At 37.2% G+C, this 27,562-nt stretch overlaps 2 protein-coding genes across 5 annotated transcripts in view; both read right to left on the minus strand.

The window, feature by feature from the left end:
* The window catches only part of LOC139134655 (alpha-2-macroglobulin-like), a 154,517-nt gene extending 141,013 nt beyond the window's left edge, over positions 1 to 13,504 (minus strand). For all 4 annotated transcript variants that reach the window (XM_070701615.1, XM_070701613.1, XM_070701614.1 and 1 more), the window contains exons 1-3: positions 13,337 to 13,504; positions 1,320 to 1,506; positions 837 to 1,014 (exon numbers count right to left, since the gene is read on the minus strand). In XM_070701615.1, the coding sequence (XP_070557716.1) occupies positions 837 to 1,014; positions 1,320 to 1,506; positions 13,337 to 13,398 (427 nt within the window). In that variant the 5' untranslated portion in view covers positions 13,399 to 13,504. The remainder of the gene's footprint in view (positions 1 to 836; positions 1,015 to 1,319; positions 1,507 to 13,336) is intronic.
* Positions 13,505 to 16,489: 2,985 nt separating this feature from the next.
* Positions 16,490 to 26,455, minus strand: LOC139134657 (uncharacterized). The gene is made up of 2 exons (XM_070701618.1): positions 26,363 to 26,455; positions 16,490 to 17,094 (listed from the first exon to the last, which is right to left on the minus strand). Exons 1-2 carry the CDS (start codon positions 26,373 to 26,375, stop codon positions 16,679 to 16,681), a joined length of 429 nt encoding a protein of 142 aa, XP_070557719.1. The 5' UTR covers positions 26,376 to 26,455; the 3' UTR covers positions 16,490 to 16,678.
* Between the last annotated feature and the right edge of the window lie 1,107 nt (positions 26,456 to 27,562).

Genomic DNA, 27,562 nt, shown 5'->3' on the forward strand with positions numbered 1-27,562 from the left:
TCTTTTTATCTCATAAAAAAACATTGCCTTTTGTATTATGTTTAGGTAGAAATGGTAGCATTTGAGATTAGCTTTGACAGTAATTTGCGATATAATCTTTGGGGTATGGGGCAAGTTTTTGTCCTATTCAATGAAAACTATAGAAGATATTGCACACAACAAACTTTAATCTAAAGACTTACAAATTAATTTTTATTAATACCCGACAAACTTGGTTATGTTAAAAAATAAGGTAAGCAGATAACTTACAAGAAGACAGTTTAACAAAAAGGCGCATGGGTCGCAAAATTGTGATTTTGTAGTATCCCTCAACACATGACCGTAACAGCGACTCCCTATATTTGTTCTATAATTAAACTTTCGAATTCCTAGGATCCCAAGCTTCAGAAAAATAGTGTTGTTTTTCCTGTGGGTGGTGCACGTATACCCTCTCAAGCCTATGACCCATATGCAGGCCAGATCACGCAACCTATGCAGTTTGTGTCTAAACATACATTTACGGCAAGATGCGAGGTGGATTAGTATAACGATGTATATGGAAATTGTATTAATGAACATTATTTCGGTATTAAAATTGTACGGCAACGATTCCTTATCAATGCGGAATAGTCATGAATCTCGCATATTGCATGGTATACAAACAGAGGTTCAGAGTTTGTATCTTGACATTCTATCTAACTTTTTTAAAAATGCGTGTTCACTCAATAAATCGCAGTTCATAGGCTGCATCGGATTAAATGCATCTGGTACAACATGTTAGACTGAACAACCAGCCGTACACCCTTTGTTGTACGTGAGGAAATATCAGAGATACTTTGAGAAACGTATAGTTCTACCTGTCTGTCCTGGTTTGTAAATTGGTTTGTCTGTTTGAATAAAAGTTTTTGCGTTTCTTGACTGCAAACGTATCCTTTTCCCATCGACAAAGGAGAACCGTTCTTCATCAGACAGACTCCGTCCACCAACACCGAGTTTCACAATATAATAATCATTGTCAAGCGAACGGTCTGGAATCTGCAAAAAAGGTTATAATGCTGTCACTACCTCTAATTCTGCTTGCCTCATTTTGTATGTGTTGTACATGTTATCTGAGACTGCATTTCCTTGGCATGGATCGATCTTCAGAATTATGCTTTGCATTATTTGAAAAGGAATGTGGAAGAAGAGTTCTTAAATTTTTTGGAAACTTTTGTGAAATTTATTTCAACTGTGGACTATCTCTCAGCTAAGATCAAAGTGTTTAACTTTTTTGGATGTAAGCATTCTGTCTTTTTCTAACACCTAATATTACGTTACCATATTTTCTTGTCACAACAAACCTTGAGATCTAAGCATTCATCATGCCCATCCATGACATATGATTCACGGGCGATAACTTCACGCTGCTCTGTCTCTTCAGTCAAACTTATAATGATGAGGAAATCGCCAGTCACATCTATCAATGTTATGCAAACTTTCTCAACTGTTCCAGCAATCATGGCTTTTGGAGCAGAGATGAGGTAACCCCTGAAATGAAAAGAGGGAGAGAAGTTCATATTTACCCAATTAATTATATGCATTATTCTTAATTCTAAAGTTAAAAAAACATGCCCCTATTAAACATCTCTGAATTTCCTCAGATTACAGTTAAATTTATAAAATTGCTTTCCAGTATTTAAGATCATTTATGACGTCAAGTATGTGCATATAGAGGTCATAGTCGGGTGGCTTAGCAACAAAAAACAGCAAGATCGTTACACGGATGACAAAAGTGCCAAATTTGCTTCAGAGGTTCACATATGTGTGTAGATCAAAATTAGCTATTGCTCCAAAAATTTGGGCCACCGGAAAGGCTCGATGACGTCATAAATTCAAAATGGCCGCCATTATAACGCTTAAAAATGGTAAAATACAATTTATTCAGCCAGTTTCACTTTTCTTGTAAATAAACTGACTCAAACATTCTCAATAATAAATAAAACATTGAATTGACGCAAATTAATTATTATGATGACGTCATAAAGCCAAAATGGCCGACCAAATTCAAAGTGTCTGCCGTAACATTGTCTAAAAATGTTAAAACACTGTTAATGAAGCCTGTTTTCAGCATTTTATCACCTGAACTGAAATTAACATCCCAAATTACAGACAAAACAGATAATTGATGCAAATTAATCATTAAGATGACGTCATAAAACCAAAATGGCTACCGAAAGTTACAAAATGGACGATTATGAAGTTTACTATGCTTGGTACAATAGCCCATTTACGTGACAAAATGATAGTATAAAAGTAATGTACTATTTGTATTAATATTCCATAAACTTAAAATAAAAGATAAATGTATCAAAACTTAGCCAATAAGTTCAACACAAGTAAAAAACTGTTATGATATTATAGATTATTAAAAATGGTTTGTGTTTGAAAAATCGAATCCATATAAAGGGAGTGAAGGCAACTTCACATACTGGTTCTACCTTTGCTTGTGATACGGTATAGTGAGTGGATCAATGTGGTTTGGTGATAAGGAAAATGGTGAGAAACCAGTGAATCGATAGTGCTTTGACCCTCGTAATGTGACCTTGCTCCTGTAAATAAGGTTTTATGTTGATTATTCCTCCTAGCGGCGTTTCGGGCCAAAGTGGTATCCCTTCTTCAGTCACTTGAATGGTTTTGTATTCCCACATGCTCATTTTAATGGTAGCCATTGTTCATCAAATAGAGATACTAAAATTATTGTTTTGGTCAGATTTTTGCGTGAATTGTTGCTCAGACCGTTCATTTGTACTCTCCTTCTGTTTGAATTTTTCTTGAAGGAGGATATATTGTATGTTTTTCTTCCTTTTATACGTTATTATAGGTTTTCTTGAAAGCCATAGCCAGTGTTTAATCGCCCTTCATAATTTTCAAGATTCTTATCACATTGTTTGATTAGGCTGGTTTTGATGAGGTTGTGCTGACAAGTATTTTGTTACGTCATTTCGATTACTTTTGTTGATGAAGGATGGCTGACGTTTTGTTACATTCTTTTTTATACAAGCTATGTCTTTCTTTTTGTAATCTCTTTGTTGAAGATTTTGCGTTGAGAAATTGACCTTTTTATGAAGTCCATATTGTTGTTGCATGTACATATCTGAGTAATTCACCTTCAATGACGCATTTGAAAGTCAATGGCAGATAAATGTCGTCAGATGGTTTTGTCTGGGTTTTAAAATCGAGCTATCTCTCTCGATTGCGTCAAGGTATGAGACTTTGTCGATAGAATGTTCAATTATGAATTCCCAAGTTGAACGTAGAGTACAGGGTGTTGCACTCCTCGACAAATGTTCTGAATTTTAGAAGTTGATGTTCGATTCCTGTGGAAACCATGAACATGTCACCTTTTAAATTTACATACGAATATTTGACCGGATTTTGGATTTAATATAACTTTCTCCGTTTCATGGTATGTCATATCAGCTATTTCTAGTGAGCCCATACTGCATCCATAGATTCGTCTGTATTTTTCTCAGTTGAACTAAAATATGTTGCGTTTCAGAATAATCGACAGTAAGGCTTTCATGTACATTCTACGATCGCTGTATTTATGGCTTCATTTTTGGCATGTTTTTTTACATTGATACCACGTCTAATGTTACCAGAATAGAGTTTGCTTATTCTTTTAATTGGTTCTAACTAGAGAATAACGTTTTTTGTGTCCCTGGCATTTATAAGTCGTTTTGGACGATTGGTTTTATGACAAAGTCTAGAAATTCCGACATTTGTTTTATCGGGCTCGAGCAGCCATTTCTATTGAGACGTTGGGTGATGATTGTTTCGAATTCTTCTGCTTTGGTTTTGTGTATTTTTGGCAGGAGATACCATCGTGGTGTACAAATTATTCTACTTATGGAAATGGGGAAACTGTAAATCACCTCGTTAATGATCTTCTTGTCGCAGATAAATGATTTCGTATACAATATCCACTGTATAGTCAATGTCGCCAAGTGTACTAGTGAACATTTTTCAATTCGCAGCTGTCTATAACTTTCTTTAATGTCATTTATCTTATTCACAATTGCTATGCCTCATCCTTTATTGATTGGTTTCTTGAGATTTGTTTGTTTCTAGACAGATTGTTCAGAGCAGTCTTTTCTGCCAGAGTTATGTTCTTTCTGATGTGGGTTGCGAATGGAATTTCCTTTATCAATCTAAGTTGCCTCGAGACAATTTTGCAATTTTTGGGCTTTCCGCGGTTACTAGTGTCGAACATGGACTTATCTTAGAACAGATGTCTGATTGATTGATTGATTGATTGTTTCTCATGATATCGCATAATCTCATGATGCGAATAAATTTGTTGAAATCTCATACGACAATTTTTCTGTATAGACACTCCGGAGTGGGAATGAATGTCAAGCCTTTACTTCATGCTTTGATTAAGGTTTGATTTGCAAGATTGTTGATGAATCTGAGAATCTTTCTGAGTTCTTATCTACCTTCCATTTCTGCTTATGTTCTTCCTCGTGTTTTTTTTATGTTTTTATGTTTTGGGTTTTCAAACAGCAAACTCGTCTGGTCACGTTTTTTACAATTCCTTCATCTTTGAATTCCCAACCAGTCTGGTAAGTGAACAACGAAAGGCAAAGACGCTTTTCATAAAATTCACGAAAGCTGCAATAAAGTAAGCTAAGCTAGATTCAAAAAGCAAAAAATAGTCTTCTTTTCGTTCATAAACACTGTCCAAACTGTCTTTTTTCAGGCAGACACATCCTCCAAAAAGAGAACTACTGTAGCACAAAACTATGTCACCACACATCGAGACATAAATATCCAAGAAAATTCAAACGAAAAAGGCTTCTGAAACAAAGGAAGCAAAAGACCAAAATCACAAACATAAAACCTTTTTTCAGGGACCAAGGTCACATGACCAGGGTCAAGGCATGATTTATTCACTGGTTTCTCGCCATGTTTTTCGTTATCATGAAATCACATCACTATTGATCTACTCACTATAACGTAACACTTCCAAAGCTAGAACCTATGGGTAAAGATGCTTTTATTTCCTTTATATTGGTTCAGTTTTTCAGACAGAGGTCATTGTTAAAAATAAATAATTTCATAATAGTTTGTAATTTTTGTTGAGCTTATTGGCTAAGTTTTAGTACATTCATCATTTATTTTGAGTTTATGGATTATCAAGACGAATTGTAGATTACTTTTCAGCTATTATTTTGTCACGTAAATTGGCTATTGTCCTAAGCACAGTGAACTTCATAATAGGTCATTTTGTAATTTTCGGTCGCCATTTTGGTTTATGATGTCATCACAATAATGAATTTGTATAAATTATATATTTTGTCTATAATTTTGGGTGTTAATTTTAGTACAGGTGATAAAATGCTGGAAACAGGCTTAATTAACAGTATTTGAACATTAACAGACGATAATATGGGGGATATTTTGAATTTGGTCAGCCATTTTGGCTTTATGACGTCATCATAATTATTGATTTGCAACAATTTTATATTCTATTTGTAATTTGGGATTTTTGTGTCAGTTTATTCAAAAAATATTGTAAACTGCCTGAATTAGACGTATTTTACCATTTTTAAGCGTTATAATGGCGGCCATTTTGAATTTATGACGTCATCGAGCCTTTCCGGTGGCCAAAATTTTTGGAGCAATAGCTAATATTGATCTACACATATATGCGAACATCTCTAGCAAATTTGGCACTTTTGTCATCCGTGTAACGATATTTTTGTTAAGCCACCTGACTATCAGCCAAAATGAAGCTAAGGCGATGACTTCTAAATGGAGTGGTACATGAAGATTAAAGTCAAACTGTCTATGTCTTTTGTTTTGTTTTTTGTTTGTGTAACCAAATGTCATCGTTTACATAAGTGAATTTAAGGTAGATAGATATCAAATTGGTCATTTTTCTGTCAAATTTTCAAAATTCTCTGAGAATACGCCTTGAAATCAAGCCCATCATTGAGATGTGTCGCTAATTCATAATAAGTAACCGTTTCCGTGTAGTTCACCATTTTTAAAAATCAAAACAAATGCACGTGGCTCTCCCGGTCAAATCGGGGAGCTTTTGTAAACATTGTTCACACATTTGCGTCGCTATTTGCATAATTACCATAGTAATTTACATAGTGACGTTGTTGGGCTTCTCAAAAAACCAGGATTACTCCCGCCTGTCAACAATAAACCGTAACAATAATGTTTGTCGAAGCCTAGTCCAATAAGTCAGATTTCGACATACAGAAGTGTTTCCGCTCAAAACGCGGTGCGGCCAAAACCTACTTGTTTTACCAGTATGTTTCACGTCTAAGCTTATCCATACCCGATAGAAGTAAGACAACCAAAACTGTTCTCATCCAACTTATTATTACGACCTCAAACCCAAAAAATGCGTCCAATTCTGTTAGCATTTTACATGTGAGTCGACACTCCACAAAGTTCCACACTCAAAATTATTCGATCCTGCTCTGAATGAAATTAGGGCCAAAAAACAACAAGAAACCACGACTTTTCTGGTATATAATGTCGGTCAATACAATTTTTGACATACAAAAACTTTTCCCAGAATCCCAACCTATAATGCCGAACACCAAATTATTATGTCCGTTTCTGATTATATTTTGCATCCTGCTAAAGTCCGACGTCCAAAATTGTACCTCTCCGAACTAATTGGAGCCGAAAAAACGAACATTTTTTTCTGATGCAGTGATTGTGTTTTACACATCAGTCAACCATGGTCAAACTCGGTAAAGTTCGCGTTGTAAGTTTCAACATGTCAAAGAAAGCGATATTTTATTTAGTGTTGAACCGAAGTACACGACCTGTATTTCATTATTTGTACAAAAATTAACGTTGTGGGTTTTTAAGAATAACGCATTCTGTTAATATCCCCGTGGTCACGGATTCCCAATCAACTTTCAGAACAAGTTGCCTTCGTAACTTTCCGAGGCTCGCGATCAAATTGTTGTTTGACGAAATGTCGGCGAATAAATTTTACGAGCCAAAAACAGACAGATAAATAAATTTACGCTAGCCACACAAAAAATGGATTTCATCTTGTCTGGTTCCCCGACCCATTTTCCCCGGTAGAGGGCGTGGGGAAAATGGGGTCCCTATTTCCCTCACGCCCTCTACCGGGGAAAATGGGTCAGGGAACCAGACTAGCTTTCATCCTGCCGCTCCGGACAAGGCCACGGTCAGTGATCGTTGTCTGGCTCAGAACACACTTACAAAGCCAGAAAAATCGGAGAATAATTACCGACTCGTTTTTTAACGGCACCGTTAAGTTCAGACTGTTTGCTTGAAAGTGGTTCAGAGATGTGATCCTTCAACAAAGTGGGTCACAAGCTTTCCTTTGATGCGAAGGTGCGTAGAGATTTACATGCATGAATAATAAATGACACCTCTGATGAGACAAATTTTTGGCCAGTCTACAGCCTCGAAATTACATGGCCGACAAGTTAGGTCGTGTGGCTGGGAGAGCTATCGCTTACACAATTTAAATATACATGTTAATGGAGATTTATAATGAGCTGTTTGTTGATTGCAAATGCTCCGCTACTCGTCAAAATACAAAAAACATTTTTCGGTACCCACCAAACTTTGCATGGGAACCCTAATTATACAAGTAAGCTTAGGCTATATCTCGAAAATACCCATAGTTATGGTTGGAGGATGAACTCGCCGCTTTGCGGGGCTTGACGTCTTTTTAGTCATTTATTAGATTACTTCTCACAACTTGAGAACAATAAACAATTAGTCCGATAGTACCATGTCTAAGTAGCGTTGCAGTCTTTATCTGGGGAACGCAGGCAAGCTTATTTACATATGACTTTAGGACATGCCCGATATCAGTAATGACTGCTGACGTGATTGTTTTTGCCCGGTGAAGCCATTCGCTGTGGCGACGTGCCGAAACGAAGGCTCCAAATATCCGTAGTTTTCCGCGATTTATTTTATTTTCCTCGTAAGTTTTCTTTGAACAACTGTCATTCCCGATCGACATTATCACTAGGTAACAATATATGCCTGCGTTTAGGTTAATGCACGTTTAATTATCAAATGCCGTGGCGTCGAAGTAACAAAACAGTTTTTTTGCATTTTCTCGAATTCAATGTGTAAATGAGGTGGCCTTCTTTGGCACCTCGTCAATTCGCGCGCACAAACACCAGCTGCTTGAAATTCACATAGTTCATTGGAAACATAATGAACTCAAAATCCGTGTTTGGGATTTCCTTTGTATACTTTTGTTTTTTGTTATGGGCTCTTGAAGGTGTTAGACTAAGGTGCTTTTCAAGGAATTGTAATTGTCACGCCATATAATTTGAATGGAGACGCCGAGAAAAAATCGCAGACATGGATTTGAAGGACTGTCAATGAAGAAATTTCAACCGAAAATCTTGCAGCGTGCTCGCTAAAGGGAGGGAAAACCGTTTTTTGGAAGGTTCAGCAAAACGCTTGTCACGTGACTTATGCAAATAATGACCGTGTACTCTGCTTGGTGGGATAGCTCTATATCAGGGCTTTCAGAAAATAGATACTTTATTGAGGTTTGGGGACTTCTTCCATTGAGAAAAAAATAACAATCTGAAAGTGTCTAAAAGGTAGTATCCACCTTAAGTCCGGAATCAAATTCCTTTACCAACAACCTCATAGTGTACTTTATAAGTGAGACTGTGCAAAAATTGTTAAAATATTATCAAATTTACAGCTAGGGCTCTCGTCCTTTCATGCAACAAGTCAGTGTCGATGACACAGTCGTTGCCACATATACATTTGTCAATGTGCAACACTAAAAGTTCAAAAATGTAATTAGAAAATGCAAGAACTTGAAAATACACAAAAGGCTGAGAGGGCGCTATCACATATAATATTTCATAACAATGTGATTATAACGTCAAAGTGTCAGATTTGTAGTAGATAACAATTCTTGTAGTGAAATAGTCCCAGGATAGAAATTGAGGCAAGTATCTTGCAAGAAGTGGTTGACATTTTTAAAGTAAAGTAGCCATAGAGGGCGCTATCATATGTAACCTTGCAAGTCCAGCTGGCTTTGTGTTCTAAGTGAACTGGATAGGGTTCATTTGAATGTACCTGTACAGATTCCCTAGATTTTTTTAGAGGACAATGGAATTGGATTAAAATTCTTCTGGGATGGAAATCGAGATAAAAAGTACATATTGCAGTAAAAGAGAGTACACTCAGTGTGACAGTTTTCGGACAGGGTAGTGAATTTCGCCCAAAGTCGTTTCGTAAATGACCAGCAATACGAAATCTTATTACCATATCTTTCGAAACTTTATTGTGGTTATCCTCAAACTCAGTTGACACGAAGAGAGTGGTATTTCGGGGTCAAAGTTGCCGAAGTTTTGACCCCATGTTGTGGGCGTAGTAATCGGTCATCGTGTTTGAAATGTGATTAGGAGCTTAAAGTATTGATAATTTGAAACTTCAAACCACCGATTTTTGATTTCGATGTGTTTAGAAAACTGTATATAAGAATATTTCATGATAATTAGTTATGTTTAATCCATGGACGACTCAATTATATTTCGACGTGTATAGCGCTAGATATCGGACACGAGCTGCCTCTGTGTGTGTTGCTTTCGGCACCTTGTATCGTACGGTGTGGCTAACTTCGCTAAGTTTGTTCAGTGAGTATTACTTATAATTGTTTCCATTGCATATTTTGTTTGTATTAGAATCGCACAGGCATTATTTAATAAAAATAGCAAGTATATTTCATCGTATGGAATTATTTACCTGTCAAGTTTTTACCTGTCAAGTTTTTACGCGGTAAGTCACTTACTACGTTTACACAATTATGCTAAATATTGTCTGTCTTACTTCTTACGTTCATTAAATGTACTTTTTTCTCGAAACAACTGCGAAGTTTTCGTTAAAACTACATGCAATAGTAGCGAACAATGGAAAGAATATTTTCAAAATCATTATTCTCCCCCACATTCAAAATTCAATGCTAAATCAGGACTTTAGTCAAAATTTCAGTTACTTTGACCTGACGGCAGTATATTGACAGTATCACTGACGCGGTGTCAGACGACAATTTGTTACCGCCGCTCGTATTGCCCTCAATAGCTTCTACCAAAAAAACTATCGAAAACGGGACAACAGTGTCACCTGACTTAATATGAGGTAACATGACCTGTAAAACGCGATACGGAGCGAAGTGAGTGCAACTAACAGCATGTCACTAAATGTCCGAAAACTGAGGTCGTCCGAAAACTGTCACACTGAGTGTATGTAAAGGCATAATTATTACAAGAACAGTTAAGTTCTGTCATGATGAAAAACTCTACACGTCATTTTATAAGTTATGTAATCAAAGTAAGCACGAAAATTGAATTCCCACTTTCATCCTAATCACTTTCACAATTTCAGACTACTTAGTTTTTTTCTCTGGCGAAGCATAGTGGAGTCCAGCTCACTTACGCTCTCCCCATTTCCGACAATTTGGTCGGCTAACCTCAATTTCTGGCCCCCACTGTGCTTCATCCGTCCCAAAACCAAGTAAATGAAGACACACGCACATTTTAGGGTTAGGATTAGCTACATCATGTCACCGCGACAATAATTTCGTTTCATCCCGATACAATATCGTCTATCTGACATTTTGTTGCCATGTACAAACTGACCCCGACAGCAATAGCCATATTCACCCCTTTTCAATACTGATGTGCCAAAGACAGCACACTATTAAGTAAGGCTACTTCACAAATAATGATTGGTGGGCCCTGGGGAGTCGCGATTGAAAGCTTATTTTCTTCAAATACCCCCTCAATACCCTAAAAAATGTTCAGGTCCCCTCCTCCCCATCTTCATGATCACCAAAAATTTCAAGCCCCCCTCCATTATCATATAGCTGCAGATTTAATAAACATTTATTCGGTATAGTTCTGCTCGTAGATGTTCAACACTACTTGTTATTAGTAGTTTTTAAAGCCATATTCCTAAGACAAATTCATTCATTTTTATAGGCATTAGAGGACTTTTTGATTTGTCAGACAAAGCCGACTTGAGTTAATTCAACTCGATCTGGCCAGGCCAATGGCTCCCAGGGCAGTAGCTGTATTAACCGTTCAGTTTATACAACTGCATTCTCTTTACTTCCTATAGTGTGTTGAACTGTCCAGTATTCAGCTTGCTAACACGACCTGAGAATATGTACCATGCTTTTGTATCATTGACAAATGACTTTCAGTCCTTGTCTCTAATTCAATTATCACCAAATATTCACATATGCAGGCTTTAGTCGATAAACTAAATACTGTGTGTTTCAGCATGCTGCATCGTGTGTAGGGAGACAAACAGAAACTGTATGTGATGTACGGCACAGAAATATTGGGAAAAATTATCAACAATTGCAGCTTCTGCCCCGATACTAAGCCTACTTGGGTTTTTTTTTTACGAAATTCATACATTTTTAGATTTTTTTTAGTCAAAAGTAATGAAATACGACTAAATGGTTCTAGATCTTATTTAGTTATTGCTAACATTCAAACAATTATAGATGACATTACAAAGGTTATTAAATTTTCATTGAAATACCCATGCGGGACGAAACCATGAAATCGTAAAAAAGGAACCAACAATTTTGCAGGTCCACCATATAAGCAAAACTTTCAAGTCTACCCTCTACTATCCCCAAAATTTTCGAATCCGCCGTAATTCCTATAGCCACCTTAACTGTGTTCTGTGAACGCAGCCTAACAGAAGTCAGCATACATTCAAATACAATTAGCAATCGATATGAAGGCAAAAAATCTTTTGTATGCTATTATTTACATTAACTCTTCGAAAGACAAAAAATTACACCTTTACTGCTTGAGCAGCCAGTATAAAAAAGCTAGCATATGTTGCACTCCCTCTCTCTTTCCTGCTCCTTTTGGCCTACGGGTGCTGAAATCTCAAAGTCATAATTGTTGTCGCTGTAACAGTGTATTTTCAACGCACGCTCGACAAGTAAGTCGCACACACTTCAGGCTTGCGCTAAGTATCCATTCTTTACGGGAACTGTTTTTAACAGCCCGTCATCGATCCAACACTTCAACAGCATAATATTGTGCCAATGTTTTGGGACGGTCTAGCAACTAATAACACGCCAAAGTTTACTGCTGCATTGAGGAGGTCGCCGCCATTGCTGATGTGTGGCATTATGAATGCACAAACAAGACGAAGACATGAGTACATGCTAGTGCAAGTGACAGCATATAGACCCTACATAAGACATTGACAGCCGCTTTTGTACTTCTGTACTTAATGTACTTCGTCGATTGGTGGAATTTGTATAATGTAATTATTTTTTTGACATCTTAATCGATTGTTGTTCAAACTTTCCTTTACAATAGCAATGAAATATTGCATTTCATTCATATCGCATATTGAACAACTTGTTTATAAGCTTTGTTGAGACAAAAAGTGAACACATATCTTTGGTATTGTAAAAAAGGGCAGCAAACGATAAAAAAAGACAATAAAATATCAAACACAATTAAACCGCATATCAAACACGAAGTATTCAACATATAACATCCGCAACAACAACAGATGTTGAGAAATTGTGCTAATGTAACAAATGATATAGTGCATACAAAAAATAATAAACATGCAGAACAAATACGGCGATGAAAACATTAAGGAACAAAACTAATAACTAAAGAAATAAATGCAAGGCCATGGAGTAAGACCAAAAACGTATATATCTAACGCAATTGAAAGTCAATACAAGTAAAGAGTATAAATCATCCATTAATTGGCAACCATTACTACATGTATCCTAACATTTTATTGAGCATTGCACCCCCTTCTTGTAACTTCTTTTCGTAGAGTACAAGTTATAGGTAGTCGTCTACGTGCCGAAAGTGCTGGGTTCAAGCCCCGGCAGGATTATCAGTTGCATTAAAAAACGGTATAGTAGAATTAAAGAATAGCAGAACCAATGAATTACTCAATATTGAGTAATTCATTTATTGTATAAAATATCAAAAAACACAGTAGAACAAATGAATACGTCCGTCACTTCTTGTATACTTTATGAACTGTTTCGTCCACAAATGTATCAGGATGGCTCAAGAAGATGTGGTTAGAGTTAAGATAGCGAAATGAGAGGGAATATCATGCATTATGAAGTGAAAATTAGGACCCTTCTTTCTAATTATATCCCCTACGTTTCAAAGCCCCATTCCTAATTCTTACCCCAAATAATTTATCGGCCCTTTCAGGACGCAACTTTTGACCTTATTTCCATAAGAACACACACAATCACCCTTGGCTTCATCACTTATTCGCTGTACCACTTCTATACAATGTTGCCAAAAACTGTTACCTTTCTGCGAAAGCCTGCGTCGCAAGAAGCGATAGAAGGATAAAGGATGCAACTGACTGCATGTTGAAATACAGCCCAGGTCACCTCAAGAAGCTCTACTCTTCGCTCTCCTCTCAAACGTGTACGTATCCTCCTCTACAACTATGGCCTTCTAAATACTGCAAATTGTGTCTTATCATGCCCTATAATATTTTGGCCGAGCCGATTTACCGCTGTTCTAGACAATGAGAATAATACTTGCGCGCACTTTTTCTTGACAGAAAAATAATTTAAAATAATGTCAAAACGATGGGGCGGTAAGGAGATCTTGGACCGATTTGAATATTGCATAGACATTGAGAAGGCACATGAAACATTTTTTTTCGGAAAATTAAAGAACATGAAAGGTTGTCTGTGTAATGATGGACGTAATGATATTACGAAAGTAAGAAGTAACTCGGCCAAGTAAACTTTGGAACGTTGACTTCTGACGTCGTCCACCGTATCAGGCGATACCAAGCGCTGGAGAACGCAAACAACTCTCCGGACAGATTTGATATTGTCTTCTGTACAATGGCCGGATGTTATGGAGGAGGGACAACTGATAAGGCTAGGTTATATTATTGTTGTACAATCATGGAGCACTAACAAAATAGTAAAGTACAGTACAGTAACCTCAAGACATCGAGTGCGTACATAGGGATCTCAGAAATGCGTGGCGTTATTATTTACGGCCTATCTCCTGCGACCACCTATAGGTGGTCGGGGGAGTCTTAGGAGTCACTCAAAAAATTGAAAGCTACAAGAGGGTCGCTAAAACTGTAGAGAGAAAGAAGGGGATTTACTCAATTGTCGGTGCAAAATAAATTGGAGCACCTCTCAGATTGCACCATTACACATCATTTTCTGAAAATTTTCGATACGGTAGGGGACACTCCCCTCTCATGCTCCCCCTGGAGTGTTCCAACAGTTTTACTTAGTAAAACAATTAAAATCACCTCCAAGATTGCACCAGACGGCACCACACATCAATGCCTCAAAATGTTCCGCGCAAGAGAGGGGACACACCCTTACACTTTCCCGCTCAGCCTCTCGCGTGTTCTCTCCCCCCACTCTGTACTTGCAAATGCTGCCCAGTCAGATATGCTAGTGAAAACCCTGTCATGACACCCATCCAAATTAAACGATACTATATGGTTGGATACGGTTGATAGCGTGAGTTTTTATATCTATGTTTTGTTGTGACTTTGAATTTCGTTTTGTTGGTTTCACCTTTTTAAACCGTCATGAGATAACCGATTACACTCTAGCTGGTTACACCAGGATTTGAAAGGTCTTTACTGTTGCTGTATTTTGTAAATTTTACAAATACCTGTATTGATATTTAACTTTTCTAAGTGGGGGAGGGGTACTCAAATCCATCATGGTTGGCAGCGGGGTTACTCAAAATGTCAGTTTCCGATGATATTCCTCTAAACCCCCCCCCCCCCGACCGTAAATAATGACGGTTCCCTAATAACCGAGGATCAGACCCAAAGATACTGTGCTCATATTTGGTTTGAATTGGTCCATTCAAGAAATATTCAAACCAGAAAAACAAGAATGACAAAAGCAAATAAGGTCTGTAACTCAGGAACTGGAGGTCAACTTCAGGAACATGCATATCAACTTCTTTAGTAATGGGACAAGAAGATCCTACATCCATAAACAAAAAAAATCAGCCAGAGAAGGCTCGACAAAAAGAAAAGATTGGAGAGTGGGGTAAAAATAATGTACAAAGAATATGGTGAAAAATAATGCTACCTCATCAATCTTCTAAACCCCCCCGGATATCAAATATTCCATCCTATTTTATTGACTATGCTTTACATAAAGAGCTACAACAGCCAGATGGCGGGAAATGTAAAATATTTGAACTATTTACAACCTTGGGGATTTTTTAATTAATACTATCAGTGCAATCATTCCTTGTACGGGGTGATTATAACATCTGGAACTATCCTGGATCAAAATTTCTTATCAGTCATTGTGTCTCTCATATGGATAGTGCGTACGTACATATGTACGTATATACATACACACATACATACAGACGCCACCCACTTCAGCTTATACGATAACCTCACATTGGTATACCAAATGTGAGCTAAAAATTCACCCACAATTTGTAGATACTCAACTAAGCTTGCATGTAGGTAAATGCATGACAACTTTCAAAGCAATCAGAATTTTTACTCAGAGAAAATGATTCTTTGACAAAAATTGAGAAAAAGTGGCCCAAATGTACAAATAAGAAAATTTCACCACAATTTTGGGAAATCCGACAGAAGACAACCGCAGGACCAAGAGTACCAAGTTTCAAAGCAATCCAACAAGAACTTTGGGAGAAATTGATTTTTGACCAAAAATGGGTAAAAATGCCCCAAATATACACGTATGGAAATTTCACCACAATTTGAACATATCTGATAGAGTCCAACCCTAGGATCATGCATGCAAAGTTTCCAGGCAATGGGACTGGCGCTTTCAGAGAAGATGATTTTTGACCAAAAACAGGAAAAATTGCCCCAAAAATACAACTATCAAAATTTCACCACAACTTTAACAAATCTGACTAAAATCACCATAAACAACCTGCATACCAAGTTTCAACCAAATCTAGCCTGTGGTTACAGAGTTTTAGCAATTTGCTGGATTTTCTCCCTTTTTTACCCCATTTGTATATTTTGAACGCCAACATGTTCAACAAATTCACATCTCCACCCCTAGGTGTACCTGTACACCAAATACTAAGAGGGTAGGTGCTTCCGTTTTGGAGTTTTCGATGTGGACTGACATCCATCCACACATAGTAACATACATACAGACATACAGATGCCACCAGCCTACCAGATAAGCTCTTTTTTGGTATATATGCACAGATACCAAATGTGAGTTAAGAAAAAGATGTTTGGTATTACATAGGGTTTAATTTTCTTTAAGCTGTGCATTGTCGGAAATTCACTGATACTGATCACATTTGAAAAAGCTCTCCATGGAGAACCCCTTATACTTTATTGGAGGTTTCACGTTTTTAAGAAAAAATAATACACTTGCTGCACTAAGTCCTAGGCAACGCCTAGCAATAACAGTTGTCAATACCAAGCAACTGTACACTACATGTGTAACCAGCATAAGTTTAATGTCAGTGCATAGGATATACGCAGGCCAGCCATTTCAATATCAAACTAAAACCAATTTGTATGAAAAAATTCTGCAACCTTCATTTTCTTCATTCATTTCTATATGACTCCAATGGAAGATAAATTAAATACGGGATGGGGACACGGACTGTCTCACCCTAGTATCTATGATTTACCAGTACTAAAACCTCCATGGTCGCAAATCCACAGACACACCCTCCCTGGAGATGACACTGTGTTTACTAACCCCTGATGACATCCCACCCCTGTTCAGATTCATATCACCACTCCCTGGTTGACTGAGATCTGCGGCTAATCGTATGTCCTTCAACAGCTTCAAAGCAGAGCCCTTGCGAGTTCCACTGGGTGGTCTTGGCTGCAGCTTTTGCAGTTCCTGTATAGTCTGTTCTTTCAAGGAAAGCTTCTCATCCAGTTGCATGACCTTTTCATCTTGTTGAGAGACCTGGTTCGAAAGCTCTAAGATCAGCTTCATCCTGCTATCCTCCCACTCTGAGTCAACTTCTTCTTCTTTTATTTCTTCCTTCTTAACAGTCGATTGCCGAGACTTAGCAGCTGAGCTGGCCCTGTCAAGGCGTTCTGAAGGGAAAAAAACATTGCATGACTAAATGGGTTCCTACTTGATTGTCCAAAAAGTCTTAGGGACTGGTCAGTTTCTTCGGCCTGGGGGGGGGGGCGGTGGATTCATGGGGGTCACCCTGTTTTTGACTTTGGTGATGGGGGGTCACCATGTTTTTGAAATGCCCTATAGGGGGGGGGGGGTCAGTGTGTTTTTGAATTTCGACACCGGCTCATCATTGCCTAAAATGCATCGTGTCAGCCACAAATTTCATCCAGTTGCATTTTTCGGCGCGCCCTTCGGGCGCATAACTTTAATAATCAGACATATTTTTCAGCACGCCCAACTATAACATATCAGGCATACATATATCAGAGATATATGTATGTTCAATATTTTTCAGCGCGCTCTTCGAGCGTATTACTTTAATATATTTTTCAGCACACCCTTCCTGTGCATCACTTTAATATACAAGACATATATATCAGAGATATCAGGATGTTTCATATTTTTCTCCGCGCCCTTCGGGCGCCATACTTTAATAAATCAGAGATATATGCCAGAGATATCTTGATGTTTGCTAAGTGAAAGTGTACTATTATGAAATCTGCATTTCATATGAAAAGCATGACAAATTCCTGATACTTTTCTGTTCTCTCTATGAGAATTCGTATGAGAAAGCAACATGCACAAATATCAATGTTACAAGAAAAGGTCATCTCAGACTCTGCAAACATCAGATTTGGCTAAATGCCTCTCTATGGTTCCTCAGGAGATTGGATGGCTGGCAAGTCTTAACACCCATCAAAGTTTTTGATGTACTGCTTTTTCCTGTTTGATATTAATGATTGACATCCATTTCGGTACAACAGTTCAGGACATCTGGTTAAGCATAGAAAGTGTGAAATACATGCACAGCTCATTCAAAATGTACTGTATTCAAACTTTACGATTGACACTTTGAAATTCCTATCTTACAACTGACATGCCAACAATTTCATTAAAACACAGAATGACTTAAAATATAAATATATGTAAAATTTAACATATATATGTTATATATATATATATATATATATATATATATATATTAATATATATATATATATATATATATATATATATATATATATATATATATATATATATATATATATATATATATATATATTACAGTATTATAAAATTACATATTACAGTTGTCGCGGGGGAGGGTCACCCTGCTTTCAAAATTTGGAATAGGGGGGTCACCCTGTTTTCAAAATTTGGAATAGGGGGGTCAGCCACTTTTTGATGTCGGCAAAAACTAATCCACCGCCCCCCCCCCAGGCCGAAGAAACTGACCAGTCCCTTAGTAGCCCTTTTTTATTATAAATACGGATCAAATGTCAAAGTTGAACATTACACATGGAGTAAGTGCTTCTAGAACACACACATACATGTAATTATTTTAATTTCACTTCCAGAACTCTTACGCACTACATCGTTCCAAATAGAAGATGCTGAGAAATTTGCCCAGGTCTGATTAGCTTAGAGGACAATGCAATGGTGTTGTTGTGTCTATTAATGTGATCTATTGCATTACTACTTCTGCAGAATTCCCGTGATCAATTTCAACGATAATGCTCAGTACATGTACACTCGGCCAAGTGCAATCTCTGAATTTTGGTCATTTTCCAGGGAATCCCATACTTTGGACTTTAAATTCCAACCTTTTTTATTTTGAGAGAATCTAAAGTAAATTTGGCACATTATTTTTGGCTATAGATGGCTGTCTACACAGGTAATGGATATCTATTGATAGCACTATCATGACCAACATGATATCATGCCCGTAAGCTATCATTGATTTTGGCTAGAGTGAGTAGTAAATTCTTTGTTCTATATCTGCACACACAGGTTTATGGAGCTACTGATTTTTCCATTGTTGACCATATTCTGTCACAATACAAAGCCATTTCTTCACAACAGCAGTCATATTACAACAGGCAAAGCCTGTAGTGAAGTTTTAAATATTTTGTGTGTTTTTGAACTTCGTACATGTCTACCTTTTGCAACTTTGAATGGAAGGAAAACAAAGAATTTACTTCCTTTGGCCTTATCTAAGGACCACAGGAAATAAAGATAGCCATAGTAGAAGATAAAAGGAGCAATGAAAAAGACAATGCACTCTGCAAAAATGCCGTGCTGCTGCATTACTGAAAACCACTAATATTACCATTATTTCCAGGTGATCATATCGAAAATTTAGGAGGATGTATAGCATAAAGAAAAGCCATTTCTGCATGACATTTTTTGACTATGAGGGTTTACATTTTCAAATAGCTGTGACTTGAACACATCTGCACACAGAACATACACAAATAGACATACAGAACCTAACAATGGAACTGGCATCCTAGGGTGCATGAGGAGGCACCAGGATTGCTAGCCCTGCGTACGATGCTGTGTGTTCCCGGCATTATATGGTCTCCCAGCACAGGCTGTATAACACTTGGAACAGAGCATTGTGCGCTGGGCTGTGTGATGCCTAGAGTGTAACAGTGTTACATGAAACTAATTAATTGTTTCATGAAGCCAGCATACTTATTTCATGGTATATCAAAAAATAGTTGCCCTCACTGCTCTTATTGGATTTATAGCATAAAATGATTAAGATCACAGTAAAATGAATGATAACTGTCAACTGACAACAACTATAACGCCAACAAAATACTATGTACAAAGTAATACAGTTTAAATGATTAGATTTGGGAACAGTATTAATATCCTAAAAAACCAATGGTTTAATCAATGGTCAATATCCGGTTGTGCTGCTAATGGAGTGGACAGCAAAGTCCAGGTAACCTAACAAAGTTCACATGCCGCCCTAGATTTTACAATGTTTTCTAAAAAACAAGAAAGAATAATGCAATTTTGTTCAAGCTATCAGTGGTTTAGACAGAGTAAGTAAATTCCTAGTTTAGCATTCGCATACTTCTGAGTTTTTCAGGAAAAAAAAAATGCAAACTACTGATTTTTCCATTGTTGACAATAATCTGTCACAAAGCAAAGTCATGTTCTTACAATGCCACAAAATCTTCCCTACAACAAGCAAACCCTGTAGTAAAGTAAAATCGTATTCTCTAGAAGCATATAGTTACAGGAATGAGTATGCTGTATAATAAAACTGTCAAATATTGATTTTGTTTTAAATGTTTTTGGTGTGTTCATAAAGGGAAAAGGTGGTCAGAACAGCGCCTGAGCAAGTTTCTTGTTTGCAAACAATGTATTCTGTGCACTATATCTAGATGTACCTCACCATGATAGCTGCAAAATTCTAATACGAGCACATTATGACCGACATGTGTTAATTTCATCAATCACCATTGTACCGTGGATACAGTGTTTACATCGGTCGTATGAGTCCCATAAGACCATTGAGCACAGTTCCGATGACTTTATCCCTTGAAACTCCTAAAACATGCCTACTGTTTGTAACTTTGAGCGGAGAATTTACTTCCTATGGCCGTTATCTAAGAATGCACAGGAAATAAAGATAGCCACAATAGAAGATAAAACAAACAATTACAAATACAATGCTCTTTGCAAGAATTCGAAGCTGCTGCATGACTAAAAACCACTAATATTTCCGTTATTTCCAGGTGATCATATCGAAAAATTAGCAGGATGTATGTGCATCATTTCCAAATGAAATTTTTGGAGTACGAGAATGTACCTTTTGAGAAAGCACTGACTCAAATGAAATGCCTTCACACGCATACACATAGAAAAATGGACACACACTCAGACCCACAGAACATATAATACAGCTAAGTTCACAGCAAAATGAATGATAACTCTCGGTTGACAACAACTGTAAGGAAGACAAATATCTTTACAACTTAATACAATTGAAAAGATGAGATTTTGGGATAGCCTAAAAACACTTATGGTAATAATCAAGGGTCAATATCAGGTTATGCTGCAAACAGAGTGGATAGCAAAGCCCAGCTAAATCAGAAAAATTCACATGCCGCCCTAGATTTTACCCTAGATTTTACAATGTTTGTTAAAAACAAGAAAGAATAATGCAAGGTTGTTGAAGCTATCACTGGTTTGGCCACAGTAAGTAAATTTCTTGTTTCACATTCGCACAAGGGTTTTTGTAGTTTTTCAGGATAAACTCCTGATTTTTCAATTTGTTGACAATATTCTGTCACAAAACAAAGCCATGTACTTACAATGCAACAAATATTCCCCAGAACAGCAATATTACAACCAGCAAACCCTGTAGTAAAGTAAAATTGTATTTTCTCGAAGCATATAGTTACAGGAATGAGTATGCTGTATGAGAAAACTGTCAAATAATAACATATTGATTTTGTTTAAAATGTTTTTGGTGTGTTCATACAGGGAATAGGTCGTCAGAACAGTGCCTGAGCGAGTTCCTTGTTTGCAAACAATGTATTTTGTGCACGATATCTAGATGTACCTCATCATCATAGCTGCAACATTTTAATACGAGTACATTATGACCGACATGTGTTAACTTTCATCAATCACCATTGAACCTTGGATACAGTTATCGTATTGGTCCCATTTGACCTTTTAGCACAGTTCCGATGACTGTATCCCTTTTAATCTCCTAAAACATGCCTATGCCATTAGCAACTTTGAGTCGAAGTAAAACAAAGAATTTATATCCTATGGCCATTATCTAAGAACGCACAGGAAATAAAGATAGCCACAATAAAAGATAAAAGGAGCAATTACAAATACAATGCTCTTTGCAAGAATGCCTTGCTGCTGCATGAAATAAACAGGTAATAAAGATAGCCATAATATCTCTTAAAAGATAAGATTTTGGAACAGCATTGATACTAGCCTAACAAAACTAATGGTTTAATCATGGGTCAATATCCGGTTATGCTGCAAATGGAGTGGATAGCAAAGTCCAGCTAAATCAGAAAAGTTCACATGCCGCCCTAGATTTTACCCTAGATTTTACAATGTTTGTTAAAAAACAAGAAAGAATAAGTCCCCCATAATGCAAGGTTGTTGAAGCTATCAGTTGTTTAGCCTGAGCGCGTAAATTCCTTGATTGGCATTCTCACACACAGGCTTTCTGAGATTTTCAGAAAAAATGCTACCAACTGATTTTTTCAGTTTTGACAATATTCTGTCACAATACAAAGCCATGTCCTTAAAATTCAACAAAATATTTCCTAACAGCAGTCATATTAAAACTAGCGAAGCCTGTAGTTAAGTAAAATTGTATTCTCTGCATGCATTTAGTCACAGGAATAAGCAAGTTGTATGAGGAAAATGTCAAATAATGACATATTGATTTTGTTTTAAATATTTTGTGTGTGTTTTGAACCTCTTACATGCCTCCCTTTTGCAACTTTGAGTGGGTGTAAAACAAAAAAAATTATTGTAAAACAAAGAATTGACTTCCTTTTGCCTTATCTAAGAATACACAGGAAATAAAGATAGCCATAGTAGAAGATAAAAAGACCAAAATAAAATACAATGCTCTTTGTGGTTTGTAATATGATACAACACGGAATGGAATCATTCCATTGATATTGAATTGAATCATTCCATTAGGATTTGGAATGGTTTCACTTTTGAATGGAAGGGTTTCGAATTGGAATGGACTGGTTCAAAATTGGAATAGAATGGTTCACAATTAGAGGGTCCGATAGCTTCAAATGACCCTGTCAATGCCATCTGTGTTTGTTATCTTCTTTCATAAAAGTTAAGTAAAATACTTAATTGAGCTTGAATATGTTGAATTTAAAACCTTCACAGAAATTTCACTGACATGATTACACATGTATACTCTCATTCTGTTACCCACACCCTTCAATTGTTTGTGACACGTGGCTGCCTGAAAACTGAAAATTGCTTCTTATTCAGTGTTACGAAATTTTTGAAATTGACTCATGTGTTTTATTTGTAGGACGCAAAGGTCGATGACATGTTGAAGAAAATAAGCGAGAAAAACAATATCCCCGTAGACGTTCAGCGGGTACTCTACTGGGAAGCAGCTGGAAGCTGGAGTTGGCAAACATCTGAGTGATTACTACATCGAAAACCTCTCCACTCTATTCGTTGTCCTTCGTTTGCATGGCGGAGCTCCTCCCGACCGTAAAGAACTAGATGAAGATGTCGAACTCACCGATGCGCCCGACATGATCACCTGCAGGGCTCGAAATTACCGGTAGTCCCGCGTCCACAGACTACCAACTTTTCCCTGGGGCTACCAAAGTCCATGAAATGGTAGCCCACACGGACTACCAAAGCCTTGGACATGAAATACTTGGCGTGCGATGTCCGTCACTTTTGGACGAGCTAAATGCAGTCAACATGCATTTTCATTTGTTTGAAGCAATTATCATTTCATCTGTGAAGAGTTTTTTTTTCTGGTAACTATTAAAATTTCCATTGTTATATTGTTGTTTTCACAAGATGCCGAGCGTTTGATACCAGAATGTTGAGTTGCTTTTCCGTGTGTAGTCTTTGCATGCCAGTTCACACTATGCTGTTGATCGGCAGCATACGAGATGTACTTGTGTCGAGTTTTGGGGTTTTGATGCTGAAATTTCACAAAACTGTCACTTCTGTATCAAGAGATTGTGTAATCAGTTTGATTTGAAATAGTAATATAAAACACTGTGTCAGTTAAGCTTGGCTGAGCTTCGCTGTCTTTTATCAATGGTTGTCGATCAGTATCAATGTATTTCGTTCTATATAGAGAGACTCGGGTGTAACAAGGCATACCAGTTCATAAAGGTCATGAGAATATTTTTTTCTGTTTTTCTTTACTCAAGTTACAATTTCTTTGGATGTGTAAGCCGATTTTAAAAGTGATCGAAAGTGTTAAAATATACATAAATTAGCATAAATTAAGCGTTTGTGACACATAGCAAGGGGTTTCTCGAGTTGAAGTCCCTAGTTTTACTGCAATTTTGTGTTTCTGGACCGGGCCTATACTCGGACGAGTACAGTATCCCTAAAACAAAATATTCATGGACTACCAGCCATTGTCACTGGGCTACCAACTTCAGACCAGATATGAACTGAAAATGCTCACGTGTTTCATTATATATTGAAGTTATGTGTAAATTTGAACCTTTGCCACATGTTTGCAACTTCATTGAAATTATTATGATCAAATATAATGAACAATAATCACCGCTGATTAATTCTAAAAGGTCATGAAGTATACAAATATGTAATTAGCTGAAATGAAAATATTAAAGTTATTTGACTGCTCTTATTGTATCACTACTTTATATAGCAAGTGTAATTATCGTTGGCCAAGTCCTTCAAGCCATATATGCTGAGCTGTGAAAGCTCATTAGATATGCAAATTATAAATTAGCGGACATGAAAATGTGAAATGACTTTCGATATTGTTTTAACCTAGTACCTGGTATAATCATCAATGTACATAGCATGTTTTGCCAACTTCGATCAAGTATATATCCCTAATAAGCAAAGTTCATTAAATATGTAAATTAGGAATTGGCTCAAGTAAAAATGCTTAATGATTGTCAATAATGTTGTATCATGGTATCTGCAATATGTGTAGCAAATTTTGTCAACTTTGGTTAAGTCAATTCAGATATATATCTCTAATTAGGAAAGATCATTAAATGTGCAAATTAGGAATTGGCTGAAGAGAAAATGCTTAATGACTTTCAATAATGTTGTATTATAGTGTCTTTAATGTACATAGCAAGTTTCATCAATTTTGATCAAGTCAATTCAGATATATATCCCTAATTATGAAAATTCATTTAGTATTCAAATTAGGTTTTGGCTGAAGTAAAAATGTCTTTTGACTTTCAATAATGTTATATCACAGTATCTTTGATGTATATACAAGTTTCAACAACTACAATCAAGTTAATTCAGATATATATCCCTAATTGGGAAAGTTCATTGAATATGCAAATTTGGAATTGGCTGAAGTAAAAATGCTGAATGACTTTCAAAAATAGTGTATCATAGTGGCTTCAATACATGTAGCAAATTTCATCAACTTTGGTCCAGTCATTTCAAATATATATCCCTAATTAACAAAGTTCATGAAATATGCAAATTAGGAATTTGCTGAAGTTAAAACGCTTAATGACTTTCAATAATATTAAATCATAGTATCTTTAATATACATACCAAGTTTGGTTAATTTTGATCGAGTCAAATCAGACATATATCCCTAGTTAGGAAAGTTCATTAAATATGCAAATTAGCATTTATCTTTCATGTCACCCCTTTATGGTTCTCACTGCTGATTTATCTTGGTGTGATCAATGTTTGTAGCGAATCTCATCAAATTGTGTGTAGTCGTTTTTGATGACTATCCGTTTTTTCTAAAATCATCAATTATGCAAATGAGCAAAAAGTATGCAAGCCACACCCACCAAAAACTAATCAGTTCTTGCCATTTGCTAACTGAATATATGTACCAGATTTGATTCTGATCTGATGAGCCGTTTTTGAGATATCGGACCAACAGACAGACAGACACACAGACACACAGACAGACAGACAGACAGACAGACATCGCTGCGACATATGCTCACGTGTGTTAGCACGTGAGCAAAAAACGGTAGCCCAAGTGGACTACCAGGGTAAAAAGTTAATTTCGAGCCCTGACCTGGGATGACGATCCAGACAACAAAAGAGCCAAGATGTCCTGTGGCCATGCCATAGGACCCGAATCTCTGACAGCCTACAGTAGAAGCCTTCTCAGCGCCGGTAAATTTCGTTTCCATTGTCCGTACATCAGCCCGGAGGGAGCCTACTGTGGTAAGGAGTGGGATTACATAGATATCCGCCGTCTTGCCGTACTCACCGATGACGAAAAGAAAGAGTTTGAGACTGAAATCTCAAGCAATTTTCTCAGAAAGGCCCAGGGCATCCAAGAATGTCCAAAATGCCACAGTCTTTGCGAGAGGGTGCAGAAAAGGACCGTCGTATCGTGTGTGTCCTCTGCACCAACGAGACAGGCAAGACCTTCGAATTCTGCTAGTACTGTCTGTTTGAATGGAAAAAGAAAGGGAGTATCACCGAATGCGGCAATGAAGCCTGCAGTGGTGAAGATCCAAGGCTGCAAATCTTGTTCCAGAGCGTTAAGAAAACCATCGTTGGTGTGAGTGACTGTCCCAGTCGCCGTGCATGCCACCCTGCGGCATGCTGATTGAACACGAAAAGGCTTGTAAACACATGGTTTGTCCTTGCGGTCAGAAGTTTTGTTTCATATGACTAAGAAAACCACTCAATGGCGTCTACCTTTGCGGATCATACAACTCTCCGTGTGAAAAAGCTCCACTGCAGCAAACCATTCCTGGAGCAGAATGAGTTGCACACAGCTCCGACCGAAGACCAATCGCTGCAATGTAGAGTGCATAAACTTGCTTCCTACACTTTCCTGCTTCGTCAAATGTATTGCAACGATTGGACAGAAGATCTTAGGCTGAAATTACAATACGCAACGATGCAGGTCTCTGCAGCGAGCTACCCACTTCACAATCAGTGTGCGAAATTAAGAGAAAATATCTTCAGGTCATAAGGGCCTGCACTTAGTCAAAGCTTCAGGTCCTTACAGAAAACTGCCGGTCCTCAATACATGAAGTTGTTAATGACAATTAAAGTCAACTTCTCCACCAATATTATGCTTTTGAATGTTGTAATATTTAATTTGTCATGTCCTTTTATCAATAGAGTCAGTAAGTATTCTCTGAAAAGGACTATTGTTCTCATAGATTGCAGAATAGTGTAAGTGAATGAATCATTCAGCTACATGATCTGGAATCTGAAAACGATCACAGCCCTCATCTTCCTCACTGTCATGCGCACACATTTATCAATGTTTTCCACCACGGAGGGGGGGGGGGACTATGAGACTAACAGGCCTAGGAGAATTTGAAATGTTTTTCTAGCCATGTCAAATCCCCCACTCTCGGACTATAAAATTACGTCAAACACCCAGAGGCCGGCGAATACAGGCTCAGGCACTGGCTACACGTGGCTGATGAAAGTGTGAAAGTTTGTCTCTCATGACTTTCTATTGGGATGTGTTCTCTAAATTGCTGTGTATAATTGTACACTACACCTGGGCATGTGATATTGTGATTTGAAAATGGTTGGAGAGCTGAAAATCACTTCTGAAATTAACCAACGCGAGTAGTAGAAGAGTGAGTGAAAAGCTTAGTACCCTGAAAACAGTCATGAGTAAGGGGAGTGTATGAATATTTTTTTATGCAAACATTGTTCTTTTTGATTGTTATGTAAAACATAAGGGAGAAAATACCTGGTATGCACATTTTCTGATCGAAAAGTTTTGCCTGGGCGATTATTGGGTCTAATCGCCCTTTGAAAGCGTAAAGTTATTAAATTGACTCTGAAAAGTTTGACAGACACTCGATTCTGCTGAAAACCACGATCAGTTAATGCTAATTTTACCAGGGTTACACTCATTGGACAAGTATT

This window comes from Ptychodera flava, chromosome 6 (genome assembly GCF_041260155.1).
Source record: "Ptychodera flava strain L36383 chromosome 6, AS_Pfla_20210202, whole genome shotgun sequence".
Taxonomy (NCBI): Eukaryota; Metazoa; Hemichordata; class Enteropneusta; family Ptychoderidae; genus Ptychodera; species Ptychodera flava.